General features: G+C 35.9%; 2 protein-coding genes across 7 annotated transcripts; both read left to right on the plus strand.

The window, feature by feature from the left end:
• The first annotated feature begins 264 nt into the window (after positions 1–264).
• On the plus strand, positions 265–14,300 carry LOC137952868 (uncharacterized). Of its 6 annotated transcripts, XM_068799962.1 has the most exons (14): positions 428–770; positions 1,962–2,124; positions 7,237–7,317; positions 7,766–7,848; positions 7,933–8,048; positions 8,139–8,249; positions 9,563–9,675; positions 9,938–9,999; positions 10,114–10,241; positions 10,419–10,499; positions 10,595–10,645; positions 10,757–10,843; positions 13,256–13,333; positions 13,953–14,300. In XM_068799962.1, exons 1-14 carry the CDS (start codon positions 761–763, stop codon positions 13,998–14,000), a joined length of 1,212 nt encoding a protein of 403 aa, XP_068656063.1. In that variant the 5' UTR covers positions 428–760; the 3' UTR covers positions 14,001–14,300. The 6 variants fall into 6 exon arrangements, with proteins under 6 accessions (XP_068656062.1, XP_068656063.1, XP_068656058.1 ...); XM_068799961.1 differs by lacking the exon at positions 428–770 and adding an exon at positions 265–415 and having other exon boundaries at positions 9,938–10,241; XM_068799957.1 differs by having other exon boundaries at positions 9,938–10,241.
• Positions 14,301–17,194: 2,894 nt separating this feature from the next.
• Positions 17,195–21,163, plus strand: LOC137952869 (peroxisomal membrane protein 13). Its single transcript, XM_068799963.1, has 7 exons — positions 17,195–17,521; positions 17,938–18,089; positions 18,920–18,962; positions 19,634–19,894; positions 20,021–20,334; positions 20,424–20,516; positions 20,605–21,163. The coding sequence occupies exons 3-7, from the start codon at positions 18,953–18,955 to the stop codon at positions 20,806–20,808; spliced, it is 882 nt and encodes a 293-aa protein (XP_068656064.1). The 5' UTR covers positions 17,195–17,521; positions 17,938–18,089; positions 18,920–18,952; the 3' UTR covers positions 20,809–21,163.
• The last annotated feature ends 3,033 nt before the right edge of the window (positions 21,164–24,196 follow it).

The raw sequence follows: 24,196 nt of genomic DNA on the forward strand, positions 1-24,196 counted from the left end.
ATTGTTGAGTCATCAGAACTTAAGTGGGCTCTAACTTTCATTTTTTCGATTAGGGTTTCTCAGCAGAAGCATAAAGATAAACGAGGGGCTTTCGTATAACCCAATTAGGTTAGCAGGGTCTAACGTATTTTATGGGTTTTATAAGCTTATGACTCGAACACTTGTGTGGGTCCCATTGAATTAGTTCCATTCCAGTTTTATATCTATGCTTCTTATGCAGCAATGCACGCGTCTCAACCGCCATAGCCCCTCTAAATGGTCGGACGAAGCGTCCACAACTCATACAACCACCCTGCGCCACCAGCTCCTGAATAGGGAAAAATCCGACAAAGATAAATTTGTTCTACATTTGGCTGCATTTCGGGTTAAAAGTGAAAATCAGGCCGACATGAAAGAATATCCCACGATATTCGCGGTAATTGGCTACTGCGGTGGCTATAAATCAATCGGAAATTTCTGGTTTCTCCACCTTCAGGGATCGGTGGCTCTACGTGAGCGAAAGCAACGAGCTCTGTTTTTTCTACCCGGTTAAATCATTCCTTAACGAAATTGATCGTGTCGGCCGTGTCGGTTTATTTCTGATTGCAGAATCACATGGGTTTACGACACCCCGGTCCAATTGACGCTGTGATAAATCTCAACCTGTCGGTCGTTAATTCATCTTCTACTAGCTCTTTTCCTGTTTGTAATTCCTGTCTGCCTTTGGCGGCTTCTTTGTGTTGTCGAGCTCTTGTCTTCCCTTAACATATCACCTGTCGGGATGGGCAAGCGTGAGTTTATTGATCCTCGTATCCGTTGGCTTTTCTTTTGTTTGTATTTGGATTTTACATTTTTTTTTTTTGGGTTTATTTTTGTATTTCTCCGCACTTCATGCTTTCTTGAATTTTAGTTGAGCTTTATTAGTGCTCTGTTTCGAATGTCTTCACTTTAGTCTTCTGATGAGTATAACTTCTGCCGTACTATGTTAGTTTTAATTTTTTGATATTCAATGTGGCAAAGGCAAAATTTTATGGTACGGGTGCTAACTTTATCCTTCTTTTTCTTGGGGAACGCATTAATTTGTTGGACCAATTTTCTTTCTCTTTTTAGAGTTGAATTAGGGTTGAATTACCATTATATGGTCTCTCCGTTGTGCTGGAGGTGCGGAATGCTCTCAAACCAGGCACGGGACAAAGTTGTTTTATAGAACTTGACAAACTGTTTCATTTGGTATATTTAAAAGGCTTCAAAGATCAATTTCTTGTACTTAAATTGCGTTAACCCCCCAAACCCAAGGGACAGTTGTACTTAGGAAACATAGGCATCGAGTAGTTATCAGCATTCCCAAAGGGTGCCATTTTGTTTGCATCCTTCTTATGCCATTTAATATCTAGTACAGCGCTAGTCACCACCTGTTCATCTGTGCCAATCACAATGGTGTTACGGAAACCCACTTGAATGTCAAAGATTTCTTTCATACTCCAGTTTCATTCTAAATTTTTTTTGTTCACTCCTGCATGGACTGTTTTTGTGTATGCGTTGTGAGGGTTTGTGCATTTCATGTCAAAACATGGGTATACCAACCCTGGATTCTGTATTTTTTATCTTCTTAAAAAACTCGAAATTGGGATAGTCTCTAAAGTGCTGTTGTATGACTTGGTCAATGTCTACTTATAACGAGTGCACTGAAATCTTCATTGTTGTTGTTGTTGTGATTTTTATGGCAGGTTTACGTTTTAGTATTCTCATGTTTTCTGGCTGTATCATAATTTACTTATTATTTGCTGAAACTCACTTTATAACTCTTGATGCATTACTAGAACAAATATTGATAATCTTTGGTAGAGTTGATCAAGAGATGGTTGGGGCTGCAGGACTAATGACATCCACCCAATTTGCTGAGCATTGTTTCTCAAATTGTATGTAGTTATCAACTTCTTTGTTTAATTGAAATAAATCTTCTATTGTTTGTCCTTATGCAGGTAGCAATCGGCAAAAAAACACAAACGTTTTTGACAGTGACGATGATACTGTGAGTACTTCCTCAACATCCATGTCAGATGTATCACAAGCGCAGGAGAATGAGGAAGTTTATGGTGGAGGAAATCAATTGGAGAATTATTTGGATGCTTTGTATGAAAAGAGGTGAGTTAAATGTGTTACAAAATTCTTGCACAGAATTGTTGGAGTTCTGCAGATGGGTAAATGAAAAGTAGATTTATCTCATTTTTTCTGGATGCAGTACAATAGTGGATATTTTACATGAATGTATTCTTCTTATGGGAGGTTTGATGTTTTAGAATCAGAATTGGTGACATTCCTTATCCTGTCAGATAGTGAATGGAATTATTGTATTAGTTGAAAGTGATAGCTTGTTGAATTTCTGGAAAAGAGAAATACTTCTCTAATTTGTTGTAATTTGAGTACAATGAGCTTCTATTTATAATAGAAGAAACAAGTAGAATCCAATTACAATTAAATTACCCTTATTTCAGTTATACCCAAAGTTAAACACTAAAAGATAAGTCCTAGAACAATTGAATAACTGATCATGAATAGAAGGCTAACATAACTAAAACACCTTTAATTGAGACTCTTCCATGAGATCTCCTCCTATGAGACTCATGTAAGACTCCAACATATTAATTTTGGCTCTATGAGACTTCTTGTTGTCAGAGTCATGTACCCAGCTTGGACAAAACACAATATGAGAGAAGAAAATTACTCCTTGCTATACAACAAAGCTTCAAACACTAGTCAAAACGGTCACACTCGGAAACACACTTTGCTTAATTTTAAAGGCAGAAAAATGGCCCAACTTTAGGGCACAACAAAGAGACTACTCAATTTTTAAGGGTAGTTCAAACACAAATTACGTCTTGGGTGAAGAATAAAATACTTGAATCAATCTGGATGTTGGGTACACTCCTATACTTTTTAAGTAATGGGCCTAGTCATTGGTCAGAAGTGATAAAAATAGAAGATGATAAATTGAAGAAATACTAGAGGAAAACAACTATAACCGGAAGGAAGCGTACAATGTGACTTTTTTTTTTTTATAACAAGAGAAGTCTATAGCAGTAGAACTTAATAAATTTGATAAAGTATAATTTTTTGGGAGTGACCATAATTTTTTGGAGTTGATGATGCGTAAGATACACAAAGTAAAAAAAGCGCAAAACTTGAAAACAATATTGAAGCAAGATATGACATACCTTGGAGGAGCACATCATGGAGTGATTAAGTTTCACAAAAAATCTCCGATTAAAAAAGAAATTTGGCTAAAATACTAAGATTATAGGAGAAAATGAAACTCAATTCACATCAATGCATGGAGAGATAATAGGAGAGAAAATAGGAAAATGAGAGATTTTCGGAAAAAATAACCTTTAGTACTTCTGATATCCTTATCTCCAAAAATATTGATCAGAATCACAAACCGTTTGTTGCTGAAGAAACTAGACTCAAGGAGCTTTAATTTGATATCTAATTTAACATAAAAAGCTTTGTTCTTGAATCTTATGACCTCTTGATTTGTTTCATTATGTAGCTTGACCTTTACCGACTCCAATGTGAATTTCTCCTTATAGATAAATCAGATTGACATGAAATTTGTTCCTTCTGAAACTAGACTTCGATACCTTTCATTCAAGTATAATTTTTTTTCACAAAATATACTTCTTTTGAGAGAAAAAATCTAATAGATTTCGGACTCTATAATCTGGCCGAACTGACTACTCTTTCTTCTTTGACCAGCATGACCATTGATTCTTTTGATATTGGTATCTCCCTTTAGAAAACTTAGATTGAGAATTGATTTGATAGGTAATAAAATAGACTTTCATATCTTTTTTTTGACACATAATTCTCCATATAATGTATTGTTCTTGATGATATAAAAGGGCTCAAAAATTGAACCTCTCTCACTGCCTGACCTTAGCTACTTCAAACATCGATTTCTCTTTGTAGAAAACTCCGATTACCAAATTTCTTTTTGATTTGGAAAGTTGAATCCAAGATCTTTCCGTGAATATATAATTTGCAATATGAAAGCTTCAGTGTGAAGGTGTGAACGCTAAAGAAACAACGGGTACTAGGACATGAAAGGAAGAAAAAAGGTGAAATACGAACCTAAACTACTAGATATGATAAATCAGAAAAGGATTACACTATCTTTGTTTATTGATTGAGTCAACTCACAGAACTCGCTCTGATACCATAATGAATTTCTGGAAAAGAGAAATATTTCACTAATTTGATGTAATTTGAGTACAATGAGCCTCTATTTATAATAGAGGAAACGAGTAGAATTTAATTACAATCAAACTACCCTTATCCCAGTTACACCCAAAGTTAAACACTAAAAGAAGAGTCCTATAACAATTGAATAACTGAACATGAATAAAAGACTAATATAACTAAAACACCTTTAACTGAGACTCTTCTGGAGACCTCTTATGAGACTCTTGTAAGATTCCACCATATTAATTTTGGCTCTGTGAGACCTCTTATTGTGAAAATCATTTATGACTCCTCTATACCTGCTCTTCCACATCCTTGGCTTCTTGCCTTGAATACAATTGGCCTTTTTAACAAAAAAAAAGAAAAAAAATTATGGCTTTTCTGGTGCTTGTAGAATTCCATTTCCTTTTTGAGGTAAAGGAAACAAAATGCCAAAGGAGAGATAATGGCTCCTTTAAAGTTCACTTCTACATTCCTTTCCGTTCTTTATTTTTTATTTCTTTGTATCTTTCTTTTTTCAATTTCTCTTGTCCTTTTCTTTCTCTTTACTTTTATGTTTTATTTTCCATCTCTCTCCCTCCTTTTCATGAATATTGTCATAACATAGATCTAATGTAGATCAAATGTATTGTGGTCTTGAAATTTCCTGATAATGGAGACAACAAACAGTAATTCAAGAGCGTGCACTAATTCGGAATTCCTCAATTTGGATTTAAAAAGTGCAGAATCTGTATCTTTACAATAGAACTACAAAACATGTGTCATAAAACTGCCATTCTGAAAGACAAACACTTTGTTTAATTGCTGCTGATGACAATGGGATCTTCAATAAAGCTGAGGGAAATGCTTTGTTATTTGTAACAATTGTATGGTATCATATTAGGTGTGTCAGGCCTTATTAAAATTTATTTATGTGAAATTAAATTTCCTTCATCATTTACTTCTTTACATTATAAACATGGCATGCTGTCCTAGAGAAAATTTGGGGTGCTTAAAGTTCTGTTGTTGAAGGGTGGGTGATGCTCTTTGTTGATCCCATTATCTGGTCTGAAGTTAGAAATAGTGGAAGGTGTGATGAAGCCCTTCATCACTTACATTAGTCCTAGGGAATGGAGGGTGTTCTTTGTATCTACACGTTGTTTGGTCTATTAAAATGCTGAAACTTCGGTGTGTTAACTCGGAACCAGAACTAGATTCTAACCCCTGAAATTTAAAGTTGGACTGCCAGAGTTGGATCGGGACTATGGCAGACTAGGGGCAGACCCAAGGCGAGTTGGGGGGGGGGGGGGGGGGGGACTCGCCCAGAATAAAAGGTGTGAATCTAACCCCCATCTCACCTGCCCCTTCCCAAAACTGAGTCGACACGGCTGAGTCACCGGTCAGGACCACCATGTTTAAAACACACCTCTGAACGTGCATTAGTGTGTTCTATTTCTGCTCTGGGTTATGGATAAGAGGTTTGAGAGCTTGTTTGTTTCCCTGGAAAACAGCGATTAGAAAAGGATTTGAAACCAGCCTAAGGAAAGGATACCGGTCTCTTATACTCAAATGGGAAGAGAGTTCTCCGGAAATAAATGTGATATTGGGCAAAGAGAGGTGGTTCTAATCTTCCTGGTGGTGATGGTTGAGTGGTACAACTGTAAGATAAGAGTAGCATAAAAGGGAGGTGCATGTACTGTTAGGCGATCGACCTGCACAAGTGAAGACTTTGTTGTAATTGGATATTTGATCTAATATATTCTGCCATTTAATATTGGTGATTTTTGAGACAGATAAACACCTGCCTTTATGCTGACACATATGCGCAAGCAGTGATGAACTTTATAACTTCAAGGAGTGGGGTCCTTTTATAGTTTTGCAACATTTTATCAGTATTTTACTTGTGAGGAAGCTGAGTCAAGTCTCATTAGATAATATATTTGGCAACATCACTATTAAAAAGAAAAATGACAACATTCTGGCTACGCCATCAACATGTTGGTTATTTTTTCAAAGAAAACTAGTGTTATCCTGTTGCAAATATTTTGTTCATTCCTCCAACCGTATCTGGCTTTACTTTCAAGTGCAGGTTTTGTTGTACAAGCACGGTGACTCTCTTATTTCTTTACAGTGTTTTTCATCTAATTCATCTTCTGACTTTTTAATTTAGGTGATTATTTTTTCCTTGGATCTATAAACTAAAAAAGATTTTTTAAATGGTAAATTGTGTGCAATCTTATTCAGTACATAAACCATGGCAAAGAGATTGTTGGGTGAAAATGTGAAATTGGAGATGCATATTCTCTGTGTCGTCTGGTGTTCTAGTCTTTTAACATCAAATTCTGAAAAATTCCTTCCTTTATCTTCCTGATGTGATCAATTGAAACATAACACAATATTCTGTCATGGCTTGTAATTGAGTTGGGAGAGATATTTCCTCCATGTATATGATTTTGGTAGCACTAAACTGTTTTGTCCAATTAGTAATCAATTGAAACATACACAATATTCTTTCATGGCTTGTAATTGAGTTGGGAGAGATATTTCCTCCATGTATATGCTTTTGGTTCCAATAAACTGTTTTGCTAATTTAGTTCAACTATATCCTGTATTCTGTCTCTTTGCTTCAAGTGGTATGACCTCCATCATTAGTTGTTGTCTGGGTTTGCAGCTTTCTTCTATATTTGATGAATAAGGTTGCTGATTCTACTGTGTTAGATAACCCTTTTTAGATGACGCAACATGTTCTAGCCTAGAAATATCATTACTATGTCTCAGTGTGTATCTGTTTTTTCCTTCTTTTTTTGGTTTAAGTAAAATTATAGCAAATTGATGGAAAATCTTATTTGCATTTAATTCTCAAGCATGTTATAATAATATTACTACTGCAAATGAAGTCAAACTAATTGTGACTTTCTTAAAATGATCATCTTCACTTTGACACATTTTTTATTTTTTCATATGTTGATAATTATTGTCGTCAAGGTCTGGTGTCAATCAGAAATTTGATGTATTTGTATTGATCTTCTGAAATAGGGGTTCAGTACGTGAGAAGGCTTTGGAAGGATTTGTCAGTGCTTTTGCAAGTCAAGTCCAATCCCAGTTTGCCAAGTCCAAGTGAGTCATATGATATTTATGTTTAGTCTAGTTCTGAAACTTCTTGGTGTTGATTTCATCTGTAAAATATGTGAACAAGATCAGGTTAATCTATATCTTTTAATCCCCTGTGTCATTCCCGTCTCAGTCCTAGCTGATGATCATGGATACCTAAGTGTTTGGAATTTTGGGAAACTTATATGCATTTCTTGGTTGGGTTTTCGTCCACACTCGCTGAGGAAAAAGGAACAGAGGAAGGCAGATATTCATGGGTAAAAACTAGAAGAAGGCCAACCAGGCAATAGAGCTAGCAAATGACAGAGCAAAAAGGAAGATGGGATTTACGTTTCTGATTCAAACATTGTTGGGATAAGACCCTGATGTTGACAATGATGAAGTCTTACAATTCAAATGCTAATAATCTTATTCAGGATGTGTGTTAATAAGCTGTATTTGATGAGTTTTGCAGTTCTATTACTCTACAACATCAGTTCATAAACTCAATCAAGAGAGGGTCTACTTCAGAAGCGTCTTTAGCTTCCCATGCCCTTGGTAAAATTTCCATCTCCAGAGATTCACATCTTTCTTTTTCATAATTTTTTCATTTTCATATCATAACATCATAATGTTTTGTAGGGTTGCTATCCCTAACTGTTGGTTCAGGAGATAGTGCTCATGAGATTCTGGAAGAGTCACTTGTGCATCTTGCACAAGTTTTAAAATCTGTATCAGATTCACGAAAGAAATCTGCTGTATGTGATCTCCAATACAACTCTTCTTCTGCTGTCTTGTCTACTGGATTTGCTGAGACTTTATGCTTGATCATGCATTTTCAATTTTAGGTACTTGATTGTTTGGCTATCCTTACATTTGTTGGTGGAAATGAACCTGAGGAGACACAAAAGTCCATGCAAATACTTTGGCAATTGATCCATCCAAAGCCTGGTTCTAATGTAAGTAGAGATATACTACTTTGTGAGTATGGGAAACCATTAGAAGTACTATAAACTTGTTTGTTAGAGATATCAGAGAGTTGTAATGTTAAAGAATTACTGTTCAATTAGAAGTCTTTGTCAATTTATAGCAAGTACTTTCCTGTATCAGTTTTGTATCTTGTTTATTAGTTGATAGAAACGAGAATGTCTGTATATTTCCTATTCTATATCCATTTCTAAGGTAAAGTCTTATTTGTAGAAAGTTAAGAGTTATTAACTTTTGCAGTAATATCTATTTTGTGTTTCTGAGTGCTTAAGTGCTCATTATACTGAAAACATACTGATTAATAGTCTAGTTAAGGAGGTCTAATGATAATAAAAAATTCAGTCAAACAGCAGTTCTTTTCTATTTTCTTACTTGCTTCTCTCTTTATCTTACATTTTTTATTTTCTTTAAAATTTTCATGATATCCTGATACAAAAGGGTAATATTCTTTTTTAGAAGTTAAAATTTTGAATTTATTTAGTTTTCTTTACTTTTCAGTAAGTGTTTTTTACAGAAATTAGATACTTATTAAGGAGAGTAGGGACATTATTGTAATTTTTACTATTGGTAAGTGATAACTAGAGGAGAGGGGTCTCTAAACCCTAATTTCTCCCTCCTCCCACTTTTGTAAAATTAACATGTTTCATATGGCTTCCATGTCAAAATTGTGAGCTGAATCGAAGATGTTAGAGAATGTGGAAGAAGAGAGATGGCTGGAGAAAGTATTTCATGTTGAATTAGTCTAGAGGAGGTTAGGATTAGGGTTGACCCCTCTCTCCTATTTATAATATAATCAATGACCAAAATAGCAATCATGTCTCTGCTCTCCTTACACCCTAGGAAGTAAGTCCCTTTAAGAATTTTTTTTTTTTAGAAACCTAAGTAATAGAAATTACATCTTCTAACACTCCTCCGTATTCACAGCATATATATTAAGACAGAAATTAAAGCTCTTAGCTGCATTAGACAATACAAATTACTCACCAAAATACCTTTTCACCACACTTGAAGATTGATTGGGTAGGCTTCACCAACACCACCACTAGTATATCAACTTACAGTCTGAGACATATTTTATGACAAGCTGAAGCGATACGCTCCAGTTTGAGGGGGAGCGTATTATTTTGAGTTTATTTAATTTTTTTTATTTTATTGAAAAGTGTTTACCTATAGAAACTAGATTTTTAAGGTTTAACTATAAATAGGGGAGGAGTCTCTAAACCCTAGTTTCTTTCACATTTCAAGTTGTAAAATTAATATTGTTATTTTGATGTTGTATTTTTAGGTTGGAGTTGCCAGTAAACCTAGTCCTTCTGTTGTAGCAGCTGCTGTGTCTGCATGGTCATTTCTTTTAACAACTGTTGATGGTTGGAGAATGAGCTCTTCTGAGTGGCAGGAGTGAGTGAATCCTCATGTTTCAGCAGCCTTTATTTATTGATTAAACATATACACATGCTACATGCCAAAAACCTGGTGAGACTTGACCTAGACCTCATTTTAGAACTACCCATGTGGCCATTGAAGCAAAGACCCCATCCGCTTTGCAGACATTATTTAGTTAGATATTCTTTAAGGTACCATTCATATGGATGAATCAAACAATTTTTTAAAAATATGTTGAATCAAAGGAAGGTAACAGGTTCTTATAAAATTTGTGCAGATCTGTTTCTTACCTCTCAACACTGCTAGACAAGGATGATCGTGCTATTCGTTTAGCAGCTGGTGAAGCAATTGCTCTTATATTTGAGATAAGGAGTTTAGAAAAGGAGTTTAGAGATGCTGATGGTGATTCAGTGGTTGAAGGCAAAAATTCTCAAGGAGTTTTTTCTTATGTAGAAGCATTGAAAGGCAAAATTCTGAACCAAGTGCGAAGTCTGTCAGTGGAAGCTGGGGGTAAAGGCTCAGCAAAGAAAGATCTCAACAACCAGAGGAGTTTGTTCCGAGATGTTCTAGAGTTTCTTGAGGTGCATTACTTTTATTTTGGTTATCTAGTCAACAATTTCAGTGTTAATATCCAGTCTTTAACTTTTATGTTGATAGTGTTTTCTGCTGTTTGTCCTTTCTGATCTGTATTTGTTTCTAGGGGACAGTGTTTTATTTCTGTAGTTTGTCTAATTATTTTGAGAAATGTTAATATCCAGTATGGGCATTGTCCTGAAACATCAATAAAGATGCAACATGGAGATTCATTGGTAGTATCAACTTGGACCCAGTTGATACAGGTGTTTTTTTTCTTATTCCATTCTCTATTTTCCAATTTATATTCTATTTCAAGGAGATCATTTTTGTGCCTCTGCTAATTACTATGCTATAACAGCTGAACTTCCTGAAGCATTTTCTTGGATCTGGTTTTGCAAAGCACATGCAGGTGATTTCTTGGTAGAAAAATATCTTCTCAATCAGAAAGAGTTCTGTCTTGGTTTATCAGTATATTTTCTTTTGTCATATATTTTTTTATTTTGACCTTCTATTCAAATAGGAAAATGAGTTGCTGCATGATGTGTTCAACTTCACTCCAAAGAAAAGGCAGCTGGCGGGACATGGACATTTAGTGGGTTCCGAAAAGGTTTCTGCATTTTTTAGACTTTTTTATTTTCATAAGAGTTTTCGTCATATTTGTTTGCTTTTCTGCATTACTTGGACCTTTCTTCAACAATATGTGGGAGTTATATTGAGAAAGAAGAAAGAACAACAGCCCCAGGGTGCACAAGCACAAAAACACTAAATGACAAAAGTAAAGATAATTTCTATTGACACAATTACTCGGACTTTATTTTACAAGTTAGAGAGTGACTCGTTCTATTGGCTCCTGAAACTGTTTGGGCATCATATATTTGTTGCAGTCTTGTGATTTCAAATGTATTAGTAAATGTAACTTGCCTGAGAAATAACAGTGGGGAGTGTTTGTGCTTTGTCAAACTTCTCGTACTGGTAAAATTGCAATAGTATGAAATAGTTGAAAGTCCTATAATATAGTTTCATGTTTGGTTATGATTGAAAAATTCTGTTAACTAGGCAAAGTACACCAGTTAACCAGAAGAAACAATAAACCAGCTTGCATTTTTGTTTTCCTAGAGCCCTCTGCTGGGGGTAAAGCCTGACCCACTTAAGCGTCTGAGGCTGATTTAACTTTTTAAACCAGCTTGGTCAGATCAAGCTTCTATAGCATTTTCATTTTCCTTTTTTCCCCCTATTTTACAACTGTTTTGTTAGTCTGCCTGGGCTTCATGTCTATTTGAAACATCAGAACTCTTTTTTTTTTTTTTTTGTTTTTTTGAATGTTGATAATTACATATGCACATACCCCTTTCCTGCTGAAACCCCTCATATGACAATTGAGCTAAAAGCTCAAGCCACACTTATTTCAAATATTTTCTCAGAGGTAAAGTTATTATTTATTCATTTAATATTTTATTAGAATTATATATTGATAATAGTGAAAATCATATTAAAGAGAAAGAATGTACAAGATGATGGCCAGGAAAATGCATCCACTGCAAAGATTACAGAGAAGAAACAAAATTAATGAGCATCAAAAGAAAGAGAATTAGCCCCTTAATGATCCGGAAGATCCACTTCATGCCTAGCTAGATAAAAATTTTAACGAATTTTTAAAATTTTATGTTTAAAGTGAGGCCAGTCAACCTCCATTCTAACTGGTACTTGTGCCCTTGCTGTACCTTTGATGCAGTTCATTACAATGTGGAAGATCTAGCTGAGAACTATCTAAGGATAACAAATCGCTCCTAAGCTATTAATGTTTATGGAAGAAGGAAAAAAAATACTTCAATTAAAAAGGTTTGAATATCCTATATTAGGTCAAATTCCAATAATAGAAAGTCCTAGCTTAGAGAATTTCTCTAAATTGCAATTTCCTTTTTCAAGCTTGCTAAAATTAATAGTTTTATTGGACAAATAACTTACTGATTTTATGGGAAGCATCACTCAAGTAACAACTAGCTATTTTGGTTAAAAGCTTCATGTTGAAAAACAAGAATAGGAGTATTTTGGTCATTTTACCTTGTTGTTATTTATATTTCTTGATGTAATCTTGTTCTACATATCAAACTATGTTTATGGACCAAATTTAATATAAAGAGGACACATAGAATAGGAGATATAGAGAATTAGGGTTTTCACTTAAAGTAAGGGTAATATTGTAAATTGTACTCAACCCTGATTATAAATAGAGTCTGGGGCACGTGCAGTTCCCCCAACTCAGTCGCTTTTTCAATTTTCTCTTCTCCATTTTCTATCCCTCTCATTCTCTCTCTTCAACCTTATTTATTCTCAATTTTTTCACTCCAATTAGGAAGTCTTTTTAATTACTAGTTTCCTGTTTATAGTTTTGAGTCTTTGTTTCTAAGATTAAGGTAGTCTAAAGTTAGCAACTCTATAGATTAGAAATTATTTTCTGTTTGAGTTTCTTTTCCAACAAGTGGAACTAGATTTGGTAAGTCTTAATTAGAATCTATTCCTAGAATGGACAGTTTTGGATTAAATCCTGTTTCATCCCAAAATAACTAGCCGCATAAGAGGCTTATTGTTCAACTTTATAAACCATTACCTCTTCTTAACATTTATTAATGTGGGATTATTGTCACTCAATATTCCCCCTCACATCTAGACCTGCACATAATGGGTTTGAGACATGGACTATGCTTACGGAGCACAAACTCACAATGGAATACAAAAATGGGTTTAAGCCCAAGCAAACATCCTACTCTGATTCCACTGTTGGATTGAGCCTAGTTCCATTCCAAAATGACTAACCATTGAGGAGGCATATTACTGAACCTTATAAACCACTAATAAGTCTTATCTTCTGCATCCAGAGATCCACTTGATGGATGGATGAATAATAAGTCTTATCTTTTTTATGCATTAGTTGAAACTGCTTTTTGTACCAAGTTGAATATGGCTGATTGTTTCTGCTCCTACCTTCAATGCACTTATCAGTGCTAGCAATTTACTGCAGAGAATGTTCAAGTCACCAAACTCTGCTGTCAACAAGGCAAGGACTCAACTTCTGAACAAGCAGCGGATGTTGGCACAGGTATTTGTCAATGAATCTATGTACAATTATTTCATGTTCCCAGTCAGGTCTAAAGTGTATTTTGAACTATTGTCCAACTAAATTCTTTTTAATAGTTGTTTAAAGCTTCAGTTGGTTGAAATCTTTAGACTTAGTTTTCCCAGAAGGAAAAATGTTGTAAATTGAGAATGTTTTAGAAGAAGATTCTCTTTCACACTGTTGTTGTTATTCTACACCACTCTCACTGCTATGGTGTATTTTTTATATGTGTGTTTGATTGATGACATGCAGAAAAATGTTAATGATGTTTTTTATGCAAACTGTTATCAGTAACAAATTTATTTTGTTTAAGAAGTTGATACTTTTACCTGCAGTAAAAAACAACAGAAAAAAATACAAACCTCTAAATTGGCCTCAGAAGACATTCTAACAGCCTTACAAGAGGGGTTTTCCACTTATCTTGGAATGCTAACATAGAGGCTCTTACATTGCCAGCCATTTAAATGTTCCGGCAATCCTCCCATATTTGGTGCTTCTTACAGTATTCTGTGCCCAGAATCAGTTTAAATTCAGATTTAGCTTGGTGTATTGAAGCAGAATGATCCAGCAATTTAACACTTGGATGCATCTTTGATTTCAGGATAGAAATGCTGGCCTCTACAATGCAGTCTTGAATGAAGACGTGTAAAGAACCGCCCTAGCTATTGATGTCCAAGTCGGGACAGGGACAGGGACAGGGTGTCCATATTCTTCTGCATTTCTAAACTTATCAGCCTAGAATATTGTTTATTTATACGTTATTACTTCTTTAAGAGGTTATGGATTCGCTACTTAGACACTAACAAACTGACGCAGTTTGATATTGAATACCATGCATGTAAGGGCTAAAACTGAATACTTTTGTTATTCTATTTGTTATTGGTTATCTGTCCGATAACAAATTGGAAAGAGTTTGATTTCGAATACAGCGCAGACCATTTTTTATTTACTGAGAAGTCTGCCCACAAAAAGTTTCTTCTGTTGAGATTGCTAATTGTAAACTCCATCCAAACACTTTTTCCAGCAACAGTAGGTGGAAGGGTGAGATTGGAGGAGAGCCCTTGGCATTCTAGAGTTATTTAGATATTGAAGCTTTTATCTAAGGAAAGAGAAGGGCAAAAGGGTGAGAGAAGAAACAGGGATTTGCTGGACTGCTTGGTCTAATCAATACATTTACCGATCCATCATGAAATTTTCAATCATGAAATTTGGTGTGAATGGGCATTATTGCTTCGTGGGCGGTTAAAGCAATGCTAGACACAAGACACTCATAGAAAGGGTAGTAAGCGCTCCTCCTTTGTATTTAGTGGGCCTTTGTATTTAGTGGGGTGCATGAACAGTCGGTTCCAGCTTTGTTCAATTTGATTTATCTGGATCTCGATCAGGCTCGGTTTAAGTTAACGAGTTGAGCTTAATCAAGCCATAATTCGATTCGAAAGTTTGCAAGCCGGTTCATTAATTTAACGAGGGACCGAATGTGGAGGGAGGGGTCTTCAATTCAACTCTTTATCTTTCATTCTTCGTGGGGAATAGGGAAAGTCTGGATTTAGCAGGCGGAGATTGAGCGAAAATGGGGATTTGGGGGTGGGTGGGGGATAGGAATGAAATCGATTGCAATCGGGTAAGTTTTGGTTTTTTATTCGATTTCGTCTTCTTGTTCTTTGTTTTTTGTTCTTCTTCTTCGATTTCTTCCTCTTCGATCTTCTTCCTTTGAACTTCTTCCTCGTCGACGGAAGTGACAAAATAGAGGTAAGTTCTTTTATTCTTTATTTTTTGTTTTTTTTTCATCGCCAATGTAACAATGATTTTTTTTCATTTTTTCTACTCTGGATATGCTATATTCAAATATTCATCTTCGATCTCGCATTCAAACTACTATGGACGAACACCTCATTGTTTCAGGAGCTTCTTCTTATTCATTTCTCGGAGGTAATGACTCTCAGTCTCACCCTACTATTGATTTTTTTTGTTTTTCAGTTCTTACCATTCTGTTGATTTTTCTTTTTTTTCCATTGTATTATTTTGTTGGGAACTTGGGGGTTTTAACTGTTTTGTATGAATGTTAGACAGACTTAAATATTTGTCTTGCACTTCTTACTTCTTCTTCTCCCGAACTGATAGCATTTCAGAATTGTTGCTATATGAATTCTTGCTCCGAAGAAAAAACGAAAAATGGGCATGCGATTAAGTCATCCAAAACCATTTTTCTTAAACTTTTTCTCTATCTCGATGATCTATTCTCCAAGGAAGAAAGTTTTCTTATCCGAATCTACTTTATGAGCCCTTATATGTTCTTCATTTCAACCAAAAAAAAAAGTGACAAATTATCCTTTCATGAACCTAAGTGGGCTCCCCGTATCTGATCTTAATTGTCTTTGACTACTTTAAATCATGGCTAAGCAATGCCACTGACTTGCATTCCCTCTCTCTTTAACACAATTTGTTATGTAAACAGTGTGCATGAATAATTTTATGTTGAATGTATAGATAATTTTTATATACAATATTTTTTACATGTATTTTATGTAAAATTTTAAATGTAGGTTGGAGCTCGAGCTCAAATTGGGTTAAAATTATTAGGCTTAAGCTCGATTACAATTTTAGGCTCGAGCTCGAGTTTAAAATATTTAAATCAAACCCAACTTAAATACCGGTAGGTTTGGGCTCGACTAGATTGGATGCCACCTTGGTCTTCACATGCCAACCAGAAAAAGAAGAGGAGAGTGTCTCTCCTCTTAATGGATTGCCAACTTAAATGTCGGTCTAATTAATTCTTTGGAATTATATGATCTTAATCTAGTGTTATAGTTTATAAAATTAGAAAATATATTTTCTTACTATATGAATTAAAAATATTTTATGTTATAACTTCAATGCTTTTGGGAAGTAACACAAGTAGTTGATAGGTTGGGGAAATTCACCCTAACTTGACTTGCTCCACCATGGGTTCCCACCTTTGGTCAAGTCCTTCATAAGATTTACAAAATCGTATTATGTTGCATTCATACTTAATATGGTATCGAATGTCCCCACATCACTCTTCCTTCATAAAAGAAAAAAAAGGAACAAAATTAAATAATTATGGAGTTGGCTCACACTAAGACACATAAATTGATATAAATCTTCTCTGATAGTGATGGAACTCTAAAAAACAAAATCATAGTCGTTCGTGTGATTTGTAAGCATAAACAACATTTTGCATGTGATTGTAATTCCTTATTGTCTCGTTATTTTGGTGATACTATTTTTGTCATGTAATGTATTTATGAGTGGTACACTTTTTTTTCTTTTTTTCTTATGATATATATTTTTTAGTAACGCATTTTGATGTGTCACTTCTCCAATAACGTGTTTTTTCCAGGTCTTTTATCTTTATTGATAATATCAAAAGGTTTTCGTTATACTGACCGATAATAAAAATATTATTAACCAAATATAAAATATTATTTTTATTACCTAATTGTACCTAGTTGGCATTGTGTGTAAGTGGTAGGACCCTTTTTAAAAAAAAACAAAAATAGAGGGTAAGGATCTCTTCCTGTTTTTTCTTGGTATCAAAGACATCTAACTAGGATAGGAGGCCTCCTTTGCTAGCAAAAAGGACCTTCTTTTCCTAACAAAAGGGTTTGAAAAGGGGGACACCTCCCTTGTGTACTTTCCATTTATGTGTCGAAATGGTCTAAGAGAGAGGTAACTCCTCCTTTTTCACCTTGGATGCAAAGTGGGTGGGAAGGGGTTGCCTTCCCCTTGGCGCTCCTTCTCCGTCCTTTGACCAAAGATGCGTAGAGTGGGGTGCTTCAAAACTCGATTGTCTTCCCACTATATTGTTGAATATAAATACACTTTGAATATAAAAATTGATAACGGGTAATTTATTGACTCCGCGCCAGTCAAATTCGTTTTTCAAAAGAAATCCGGAAGACGTCTGCAAACCCTCCATTATTGCGCCTTCAATCCGCTCCACCCTGGTGCACACACCTTGATTGTGGACGACATCTGCAAACCCTCCATTATTTCGCCTTCTATCCGCGCTACCCTGGTACACACGCCTCGATTGTGGACGACGTCCCCTTCTTCCATTCTCGTCCTCCTTCAGTTTCGATTCTGTCTCTACAGCGTCGCTTCTTGCCTAATCGATCGTCTTCTCCTTCTAGCTGTGGCGCTGAATCGGTGACCTCTCTCTTTCTCTCTCTGTCAAGATTCTGATTGTTTCTTACTTCTTATTTTATTCCTTCCTTTTTATCGGCGTGAGATCATCGAACGTCGGCCCCTCCGGAGAGCTGCCGGTGACGTGTTCTGATTGACAGCTTCTGCTGTGGTTTTTTTGGCTTGCCACAAACCGTTTGTGGCTGAATGACCGAGTCCAAAGTGGGATGGACGGCGGTCCGGTCACTGGTCGGTTCATGTGAACTGTCTCGAACCCGGTTTTGGATGGATTGATATGTTATTCTTGTTATGACCGTAACGGTCTTGTCTTTTTATGATTTTTACTCCCTATAGGAGTGATTCTGTTTTAGTGAATGTATTATTTATTGAAGGGTAATATCGTCATGCTGATTATTTTCTCTCCACAAAAAATTATCTAGTTAGCAGATGGGCAGAACTTTCTCGAGATTTTCGACCTAGCAACGCGCCGGCTTTCCACCGACATATCCGTCGGAGGGCGGGAGGTATTGATCGCAGATGGATGAGAGGCTCTGTCAGTCGCCACAGAAGAGAGCTTTCCGTCTTCTTTGAGGTGCGGTGTCTTTTCCTTTTACTTTTTCTGTTCGTCTTTATTGGTTTGATACAGAGAATTTCGATTTCTATGCCATGATGGTAATTTTGGTTATGTGTCTTTGAATTTTTCATCGATGTTGAATGGTTCGGTTACGGTCGTTTGTATTTCATCATTATGTTGCTTTGTAATGTTCATCCTAGTTCCTTCCGGGGCATCGAGGCCTAATGGTTGAATTGATCGGCTAGGGTTCGTCGATGTGGTTGGAGGCTTTTATATACGTAGTCACCATGTTTGTTAATTGAATTTTGTGACCATGGTTGGAATTATTGATGAATTTTGACTTGTGTGTTTTCTTTTAGTGACAGTGATTACACTTTGTTGTTCTTATGCGTCGAGCAACAAAGTTTTTGGCTGAATCGTGATTTCACAGTTTATCTCTTACCATATATATATATGTTACACTTTACGCAGGTGTTTCCCGTTTTGTTAGAGTTTCTCTCTTTTTGCCTGTTGATGATCTACTCGTTTATGAACGGCTCTACTATTCTTCTGCACTCGATATGTTTTTGGGTTGAATATTCTGAAAAATTATCTGTAATTTATGCCGTCTAAACTCCCACTAGTTTTATTAGTCGCCCTTCCATTGGCATATGTTGCTTTATGTTATCTGTACTTATTGCATGGTCTGAATGTCGTCTAAACTTCCACGAGTTTTATTTGTCCTATTGGCATATGTTGCTTTATGTTATCTGCACTTGTTGCATGATTTGACATGATTTCCTGACTGACTGATGCTCCTTATAGTTATTTTCTGATAGAAAGTTAAGGATTCTTGCCTCAATTTTCAGATCTAGCATTGGAGGGCTTGCTGCTGAGTAGCAATGGCAACAGGTACCTGCTTTATCCTTAACTTAATGTAGCATATCCTTTGGTTGTTTAAGAAACTTGATTTGAGAATATTTATTGAAGTATTCTTTTCTCCAATTTTATGAAACTTGACCCAGAGAGGTGACAGGTCCAGGAACTACTGTTTTAACTGGTATGACGACATGCAAAAAATAAAAAATATGTTACTCGGAGGAAGCTTCTTCCCATGATTTGTTTTGCAGAGGGGGAGGGAGTGGGGAGCCTCCCTTTTTTCGCCCTGCCCTGCCCTCCTCTGATGTAGAACGTACCTTGTTTTGTCTCAACGCTGATGGCTCTTTGTGGCTTGGGATAGCTTGTCTTTGCATTTCTATGTTCTATGTCTGAATTAGGTGGGCTCCACAGTTGTTTCTGGACGTTTCTTGAAAGTGGGGCCTCAACATGAGGGTAAATAGAACATCATTTGAATGAAGGCTACTGGAATATTACCTACTTTTTCTTAACATGTATCCTCAGATTTTTCAATGTTTCCGATGTTAAATGACTCAAACTTATAATTCATATGGTGGGTTCACTGTAGTTAAAAACGTCCTCTTGTATATGATTGTTGACTCATAACCTCTACATTCTATTGAATGGTATTTTGAGTCTTTTTTCAGTTATTTATTTCTAGAAAAAATTTGCGGCCCTTCCTGCAGGTAGTACCCCACCTCCGAAACCGTGGGAACAAGCTGGGGCCTCATCATCTGGCCCTGCCCCTTTTAAGCCCCCATCTGCTGGAAGCACTAGTGGTATAGTAGAAGCATCTGGAACAGCAAAACCTGGAGAAATTGTTTCATCAGCTAACAGGGCAGAAACTGTCTCTGCTGCTGACAGAAATGCTGTAAATAGAAATGCTTTTGGTAGGACAATTCCTGCCAGACCATGGGAGTCAAACTATGGAAACAGCTACGGTGGTGGTAAGTTTTATCACTTCAGGTGTCCTTTATAGAGCAACACTCATACTTTGAAAATGATCTTTGAAAAACTTTATCGTATTACTTACACCTTGAGGATCTGTGCTCCCAAACATGTATATAATTTAGGTATGAACTACAACTCTGGCTATGGCTCTGGGTCTGGTTCTGGGATGGGAATGTATGGTTCGTACAATACCGGATATGGAGGGGCTTATGGTGGTGGGTTGTATGGAAATAATATGTACAGAGGAGGAGGAGGAGGAGGATACGGTGGCCTTTATGGAGGGTCTGGTATGTATGGTGGGGGTGGTATGTACAATGGGCTTGGAGGTCCAATGGGTGGTTATGGTATGGGTGGCCCTTACGGTGATGGAGATCCTAATAATCCATTCGGTCCTCCTCCTTCACCACCTGGCTTTTGGATGTCCTTCATTCGAGTGGTAAGCTGTCTACATTTGTAACTTATCCTGGGAACTCCTCGATGGAACTGCATTAGATTGTAATTACGTTTTTCATTACTTGGTTGCAGATGCAGGGTGTAGTGACCTTTTTTGGTAGGATATCAATTCTTATTGACCAGAATACTCAGGCATTCCATATGTTCATGTCAGCCCTTCTTCAGGTGATTTTCTCCTTGTGTCTGAGCTTCCATCACAACTGTCTTTTATGCCAGACGTAGTACTTACTATCATGGCTTTCTGTATGTGCAGCTTTTTGACCGCTCTGGTATGCTCTATGGAGAACTTGCAAGGTTTGTTTTGCGGGTGTTAGGAGTAAAAACTCGTACAGGAAAGTCCCAACAACCCATACCAGGTGCCCCCCATGGCTATCCCGAGCAGGAGCAGAAGTTAAAAGAGGGGCCCAAGGCTGGGTGGGATAACGTTTGGGGTGAAGGTGGTAGTAGAGCGGAGTGAGTGATTGTTTACTTAGAACTGGGAGGAACGAAGCTAGTGCGTGCAGGCATGGAAGTTGCAGCTCTTCATCTCGCTGTTGGGCATGTACAGGCAAATCATCCATGGAAGAAGACACTTCCTTCTCGTGCCGAGAGGTAAGTCATCAAGTTTTGAGTGGGTTGAGGTTTGTGGAAGATAAAGGAAGCTCCCCGAAGAAATAATGTATCCTTGAATGGAAGATATACCACCTTGCACTTGGTTTGCAAATAAATAGGTAAAAAAGCTTTTTAAATTGTGAACTTAGTGACATTTCTTAAGGAAAGTGCCCGTTGACGTCAAATGTTTAAGTATGCAAATCGCGTCTGATTCATTTGTCTGCCTCATGAGCTCTTTTTGCCATTTTTATGTTATTTTGATTATATCGATCTTCAAGTTTTTATCTGTGTAGTGGTAATGTGATTTTTTATTGTTAAATTTTTTTAGGATCCTTAATGATTTTTAATCGAATGGTGTAATTTTTTTAATCCGCTTGAGTGCGATCCTCAACAATGGGGTAATTTTCTATCCAACCATGAGCATATTATCTCTTTTTATACTGCCTTGCAATACTCTTTTGAGGCCGATTTCTTCATTGGGGAAATCCTCCTATGTCTTTCCTTCCACAACTCCGACAAGATAGCATCCTTAGGCCATTTCCCAAGAATGCAATGTTTGTTCTTAGTTATGATGTTACAAACTAGGGTGGAAAGGATGCTAATGCCCAATTGAGTAGCAAGGTCTATGAATTAATTCATTGTGGTCATTTATCTATCAAAAAACCTCAGAGAAGTGATGTGACCAATGTCGACTCACCATCTAAACCTTAGGACAAATGGATTCTTTTTCATGAGTTGCTTCTATCTAATAACCTCTCTTGAAGTGGTTCCATTACATCATGCTGAGCATTTTCTTGAATTTCAAAAAAAAAAAAAAAATTACCTTCGGTGAAAATATCTATCAAAACTCGAGCACTAGCTCCTCCTCCTTCACTAGATTCCTAAGATAAAGAAATTTGATGTTTATGTGTTTGCTTCGTCTATAAAAGACTAGGTTATTAGATAGAACGATTGTTGATTTGTTGCAGACCCAACCGGAAAGGGTTTGTCCAGTTTGTTATGAAACTTTGCTAAATCTAGCACAACTAAATGGCCTGATTGGCACAATTAGTTGCCAAAATATACTTTTATGGATAAAGCAACTTTTCTTGGTCTGACCAAGAAAAGAACCATCCCCTACCCATGGGGTGGAAATTGGAACCCATCTTCCGATGCCCACCCCTACATATGCCTTGACCCATAAAGAGATTTTTTATGGACTTTGGCAACAAAGGCTTTCACAAACAAGGTGAGTTGCCTACATAAGGATAAATCGATTGTATTGCAAGGTTTACTTGTTACAATGTAAGCACATACAATGCCTCTAAGGTTAGTTGATTTCATAATACAAAGCAAAAAAAAAAAAAAACACTCATATTACACCTCGAAGTATAGAAATTCAATTGATTTCAGAAATCAAATACAATTTACAAAGTAAATAAAGGCTTCAAAGTAAAGGCTCAATTTGTCAACAACCGCAAAGTAAATGTTGTTTTGAAAATAATCGCACTAAATGATTTTGTGGAATTATACAAATGAGTTAACGTTTGAAATACAACTTTAGCTGAAAATACCAAGTACTTGGATTTGTTTAGAGAAGCTCAACTAAGTAAAAATTAATAATTCTAGGCTCAAGAATAGTTGCTAGATAAATCAAAATGGTTTTACACACTAGGAACATCAATTGTAGAACAAACTAAAAGCTAAAGCAACCAATGATCTAATATTAAGAGTTTTTATGTTTCTTAACAAAAAAAAAAAAAAAACTCAATCCTAACCAGATTTGAAATTCAAGACTCAAATAGTTTTTCTAGATAAATGAATATGGTTTGACAATCACTAAGTTTAAGGATGTAAGCTATAATTTACAAAGCTCCTTGACAAACTAATGAATCAAGATTGTAAACCTTACAATCTTAAGGTGATTTCAAAGTATAAAGCGGTGTGGAAAGGGTTATGTTGAAGTTTTTTTAAAGAAATGGGATTTTTTGTTGTCTTATAAAATCCTCTTAATACTAAATGAAAAATCATGAAAAAATTAATTAAATTTGTGGCTCAAGCTATTGATCCCAAAATTAGGTCATTTGTAAATTTTTTATACATATAGAGCCCCAACCAAAGTCTGAAAGTTTATTTTATGTGTGCTAGAAAAACTTTCTTCAAACAAATTTTGCTCCTAGTAGCTTCTACTTTAGAAGTATGTTGGAACAAAAAGGGTTTTTTGTTTGGATATTGATGTTTTCCACTTTATTAATTCTCATGATATTTAGCTGTATATTCACTCATTTTTTCTTTAAGGAATGTATGCCCTTAGAAACACTAAAAAAATATGAGAACAATTGATTGTTGTATCTTATTGTGTTGTATTAAAATATATTATAATCATCTTGGTGCAATTTTGTTATGGTTCTGGGTTAAGTACCTATGTCTTCTGCTCCTAATAGGCCGATCTTTTGGGTAGTATTGGCTAGATGTTTAACATTTGGTATCAGAGAGGGCTCCCACGTCACGAGTTAGAATCCCAGAGGGGGCGACCTAGAGGCCAAATTAAAATTATTGGTTAGCCGTAGTAACTTAACCCGGGTCTGGCCAGTGTCGCTAGAGTAGGCCACCGTGGTCGTCGGCTCGCAAAGGTGGGGTGTGATGTTATGGTCCTGGGTTAAGTATCTATGTCTTCCGTTCCTAACAGGCAGGTCTTTTGGGTAGTATTGGCTAGGTGTTTAACAAATTTGCAAACTCAAGATTTATTTTTAGGATTTGTGTCAGAATCTAGGTAGATTATTTGAAAAGTTTTTATTTCCTTATTTCTTGTATATATTGATTTTCATTTGTAACAATGTCATATGGCCATTGTCGACAAAAATCACTTATAAATTGTTTGGTAGTTTCTAGTTCTAAAAAATGTAGTAAATTGTATTTATGTTACCTTTTTTTATTGTTAGAGTGATTGACGGTTACAACATAAACATCAAGAGTTTACAACATAGCCTCACTTTTGGCATTATGTTATTTTTTGTGGATATTTTTTGTTTGTATTATTTGATTTAATTTATGCAACATAAACATCAAGAGTTTGAATTTTTTTAAAATAATTTTGAGCCTATGTTTCAAAATTTCCTAAGGTGCAAAGGGCGTAAGTATTATGATTATGGCATGTATCATATTTACCAACACATGTCACCTTTGAGAATCATTTATTGTATTGATTTATTTTATAATTCAATTAACATTAGTGATTATAATACTTCTTTTCAATTGTCAATACAAACAAGGGT

This window comes from Aristolochia californica, unplaced genomic scaffold (assembly GCF_029961685.1).
Source record: "Aristolochia californica isolate CCGP_79_NKW_82.1479 unplaced genomic scaffold, dmAriCali1.0.hap1 SCAF_16, whole genome shotgun sequence".
In the NCBI taxonomy this organism is placed as follows: domain Eukaryota; kingdom Viridiplantae; phylum Streptophyta; class Magnoliopsida; order Piperales; family Aristolochiaceae; genus Aristolochia; species Aristolochia californica.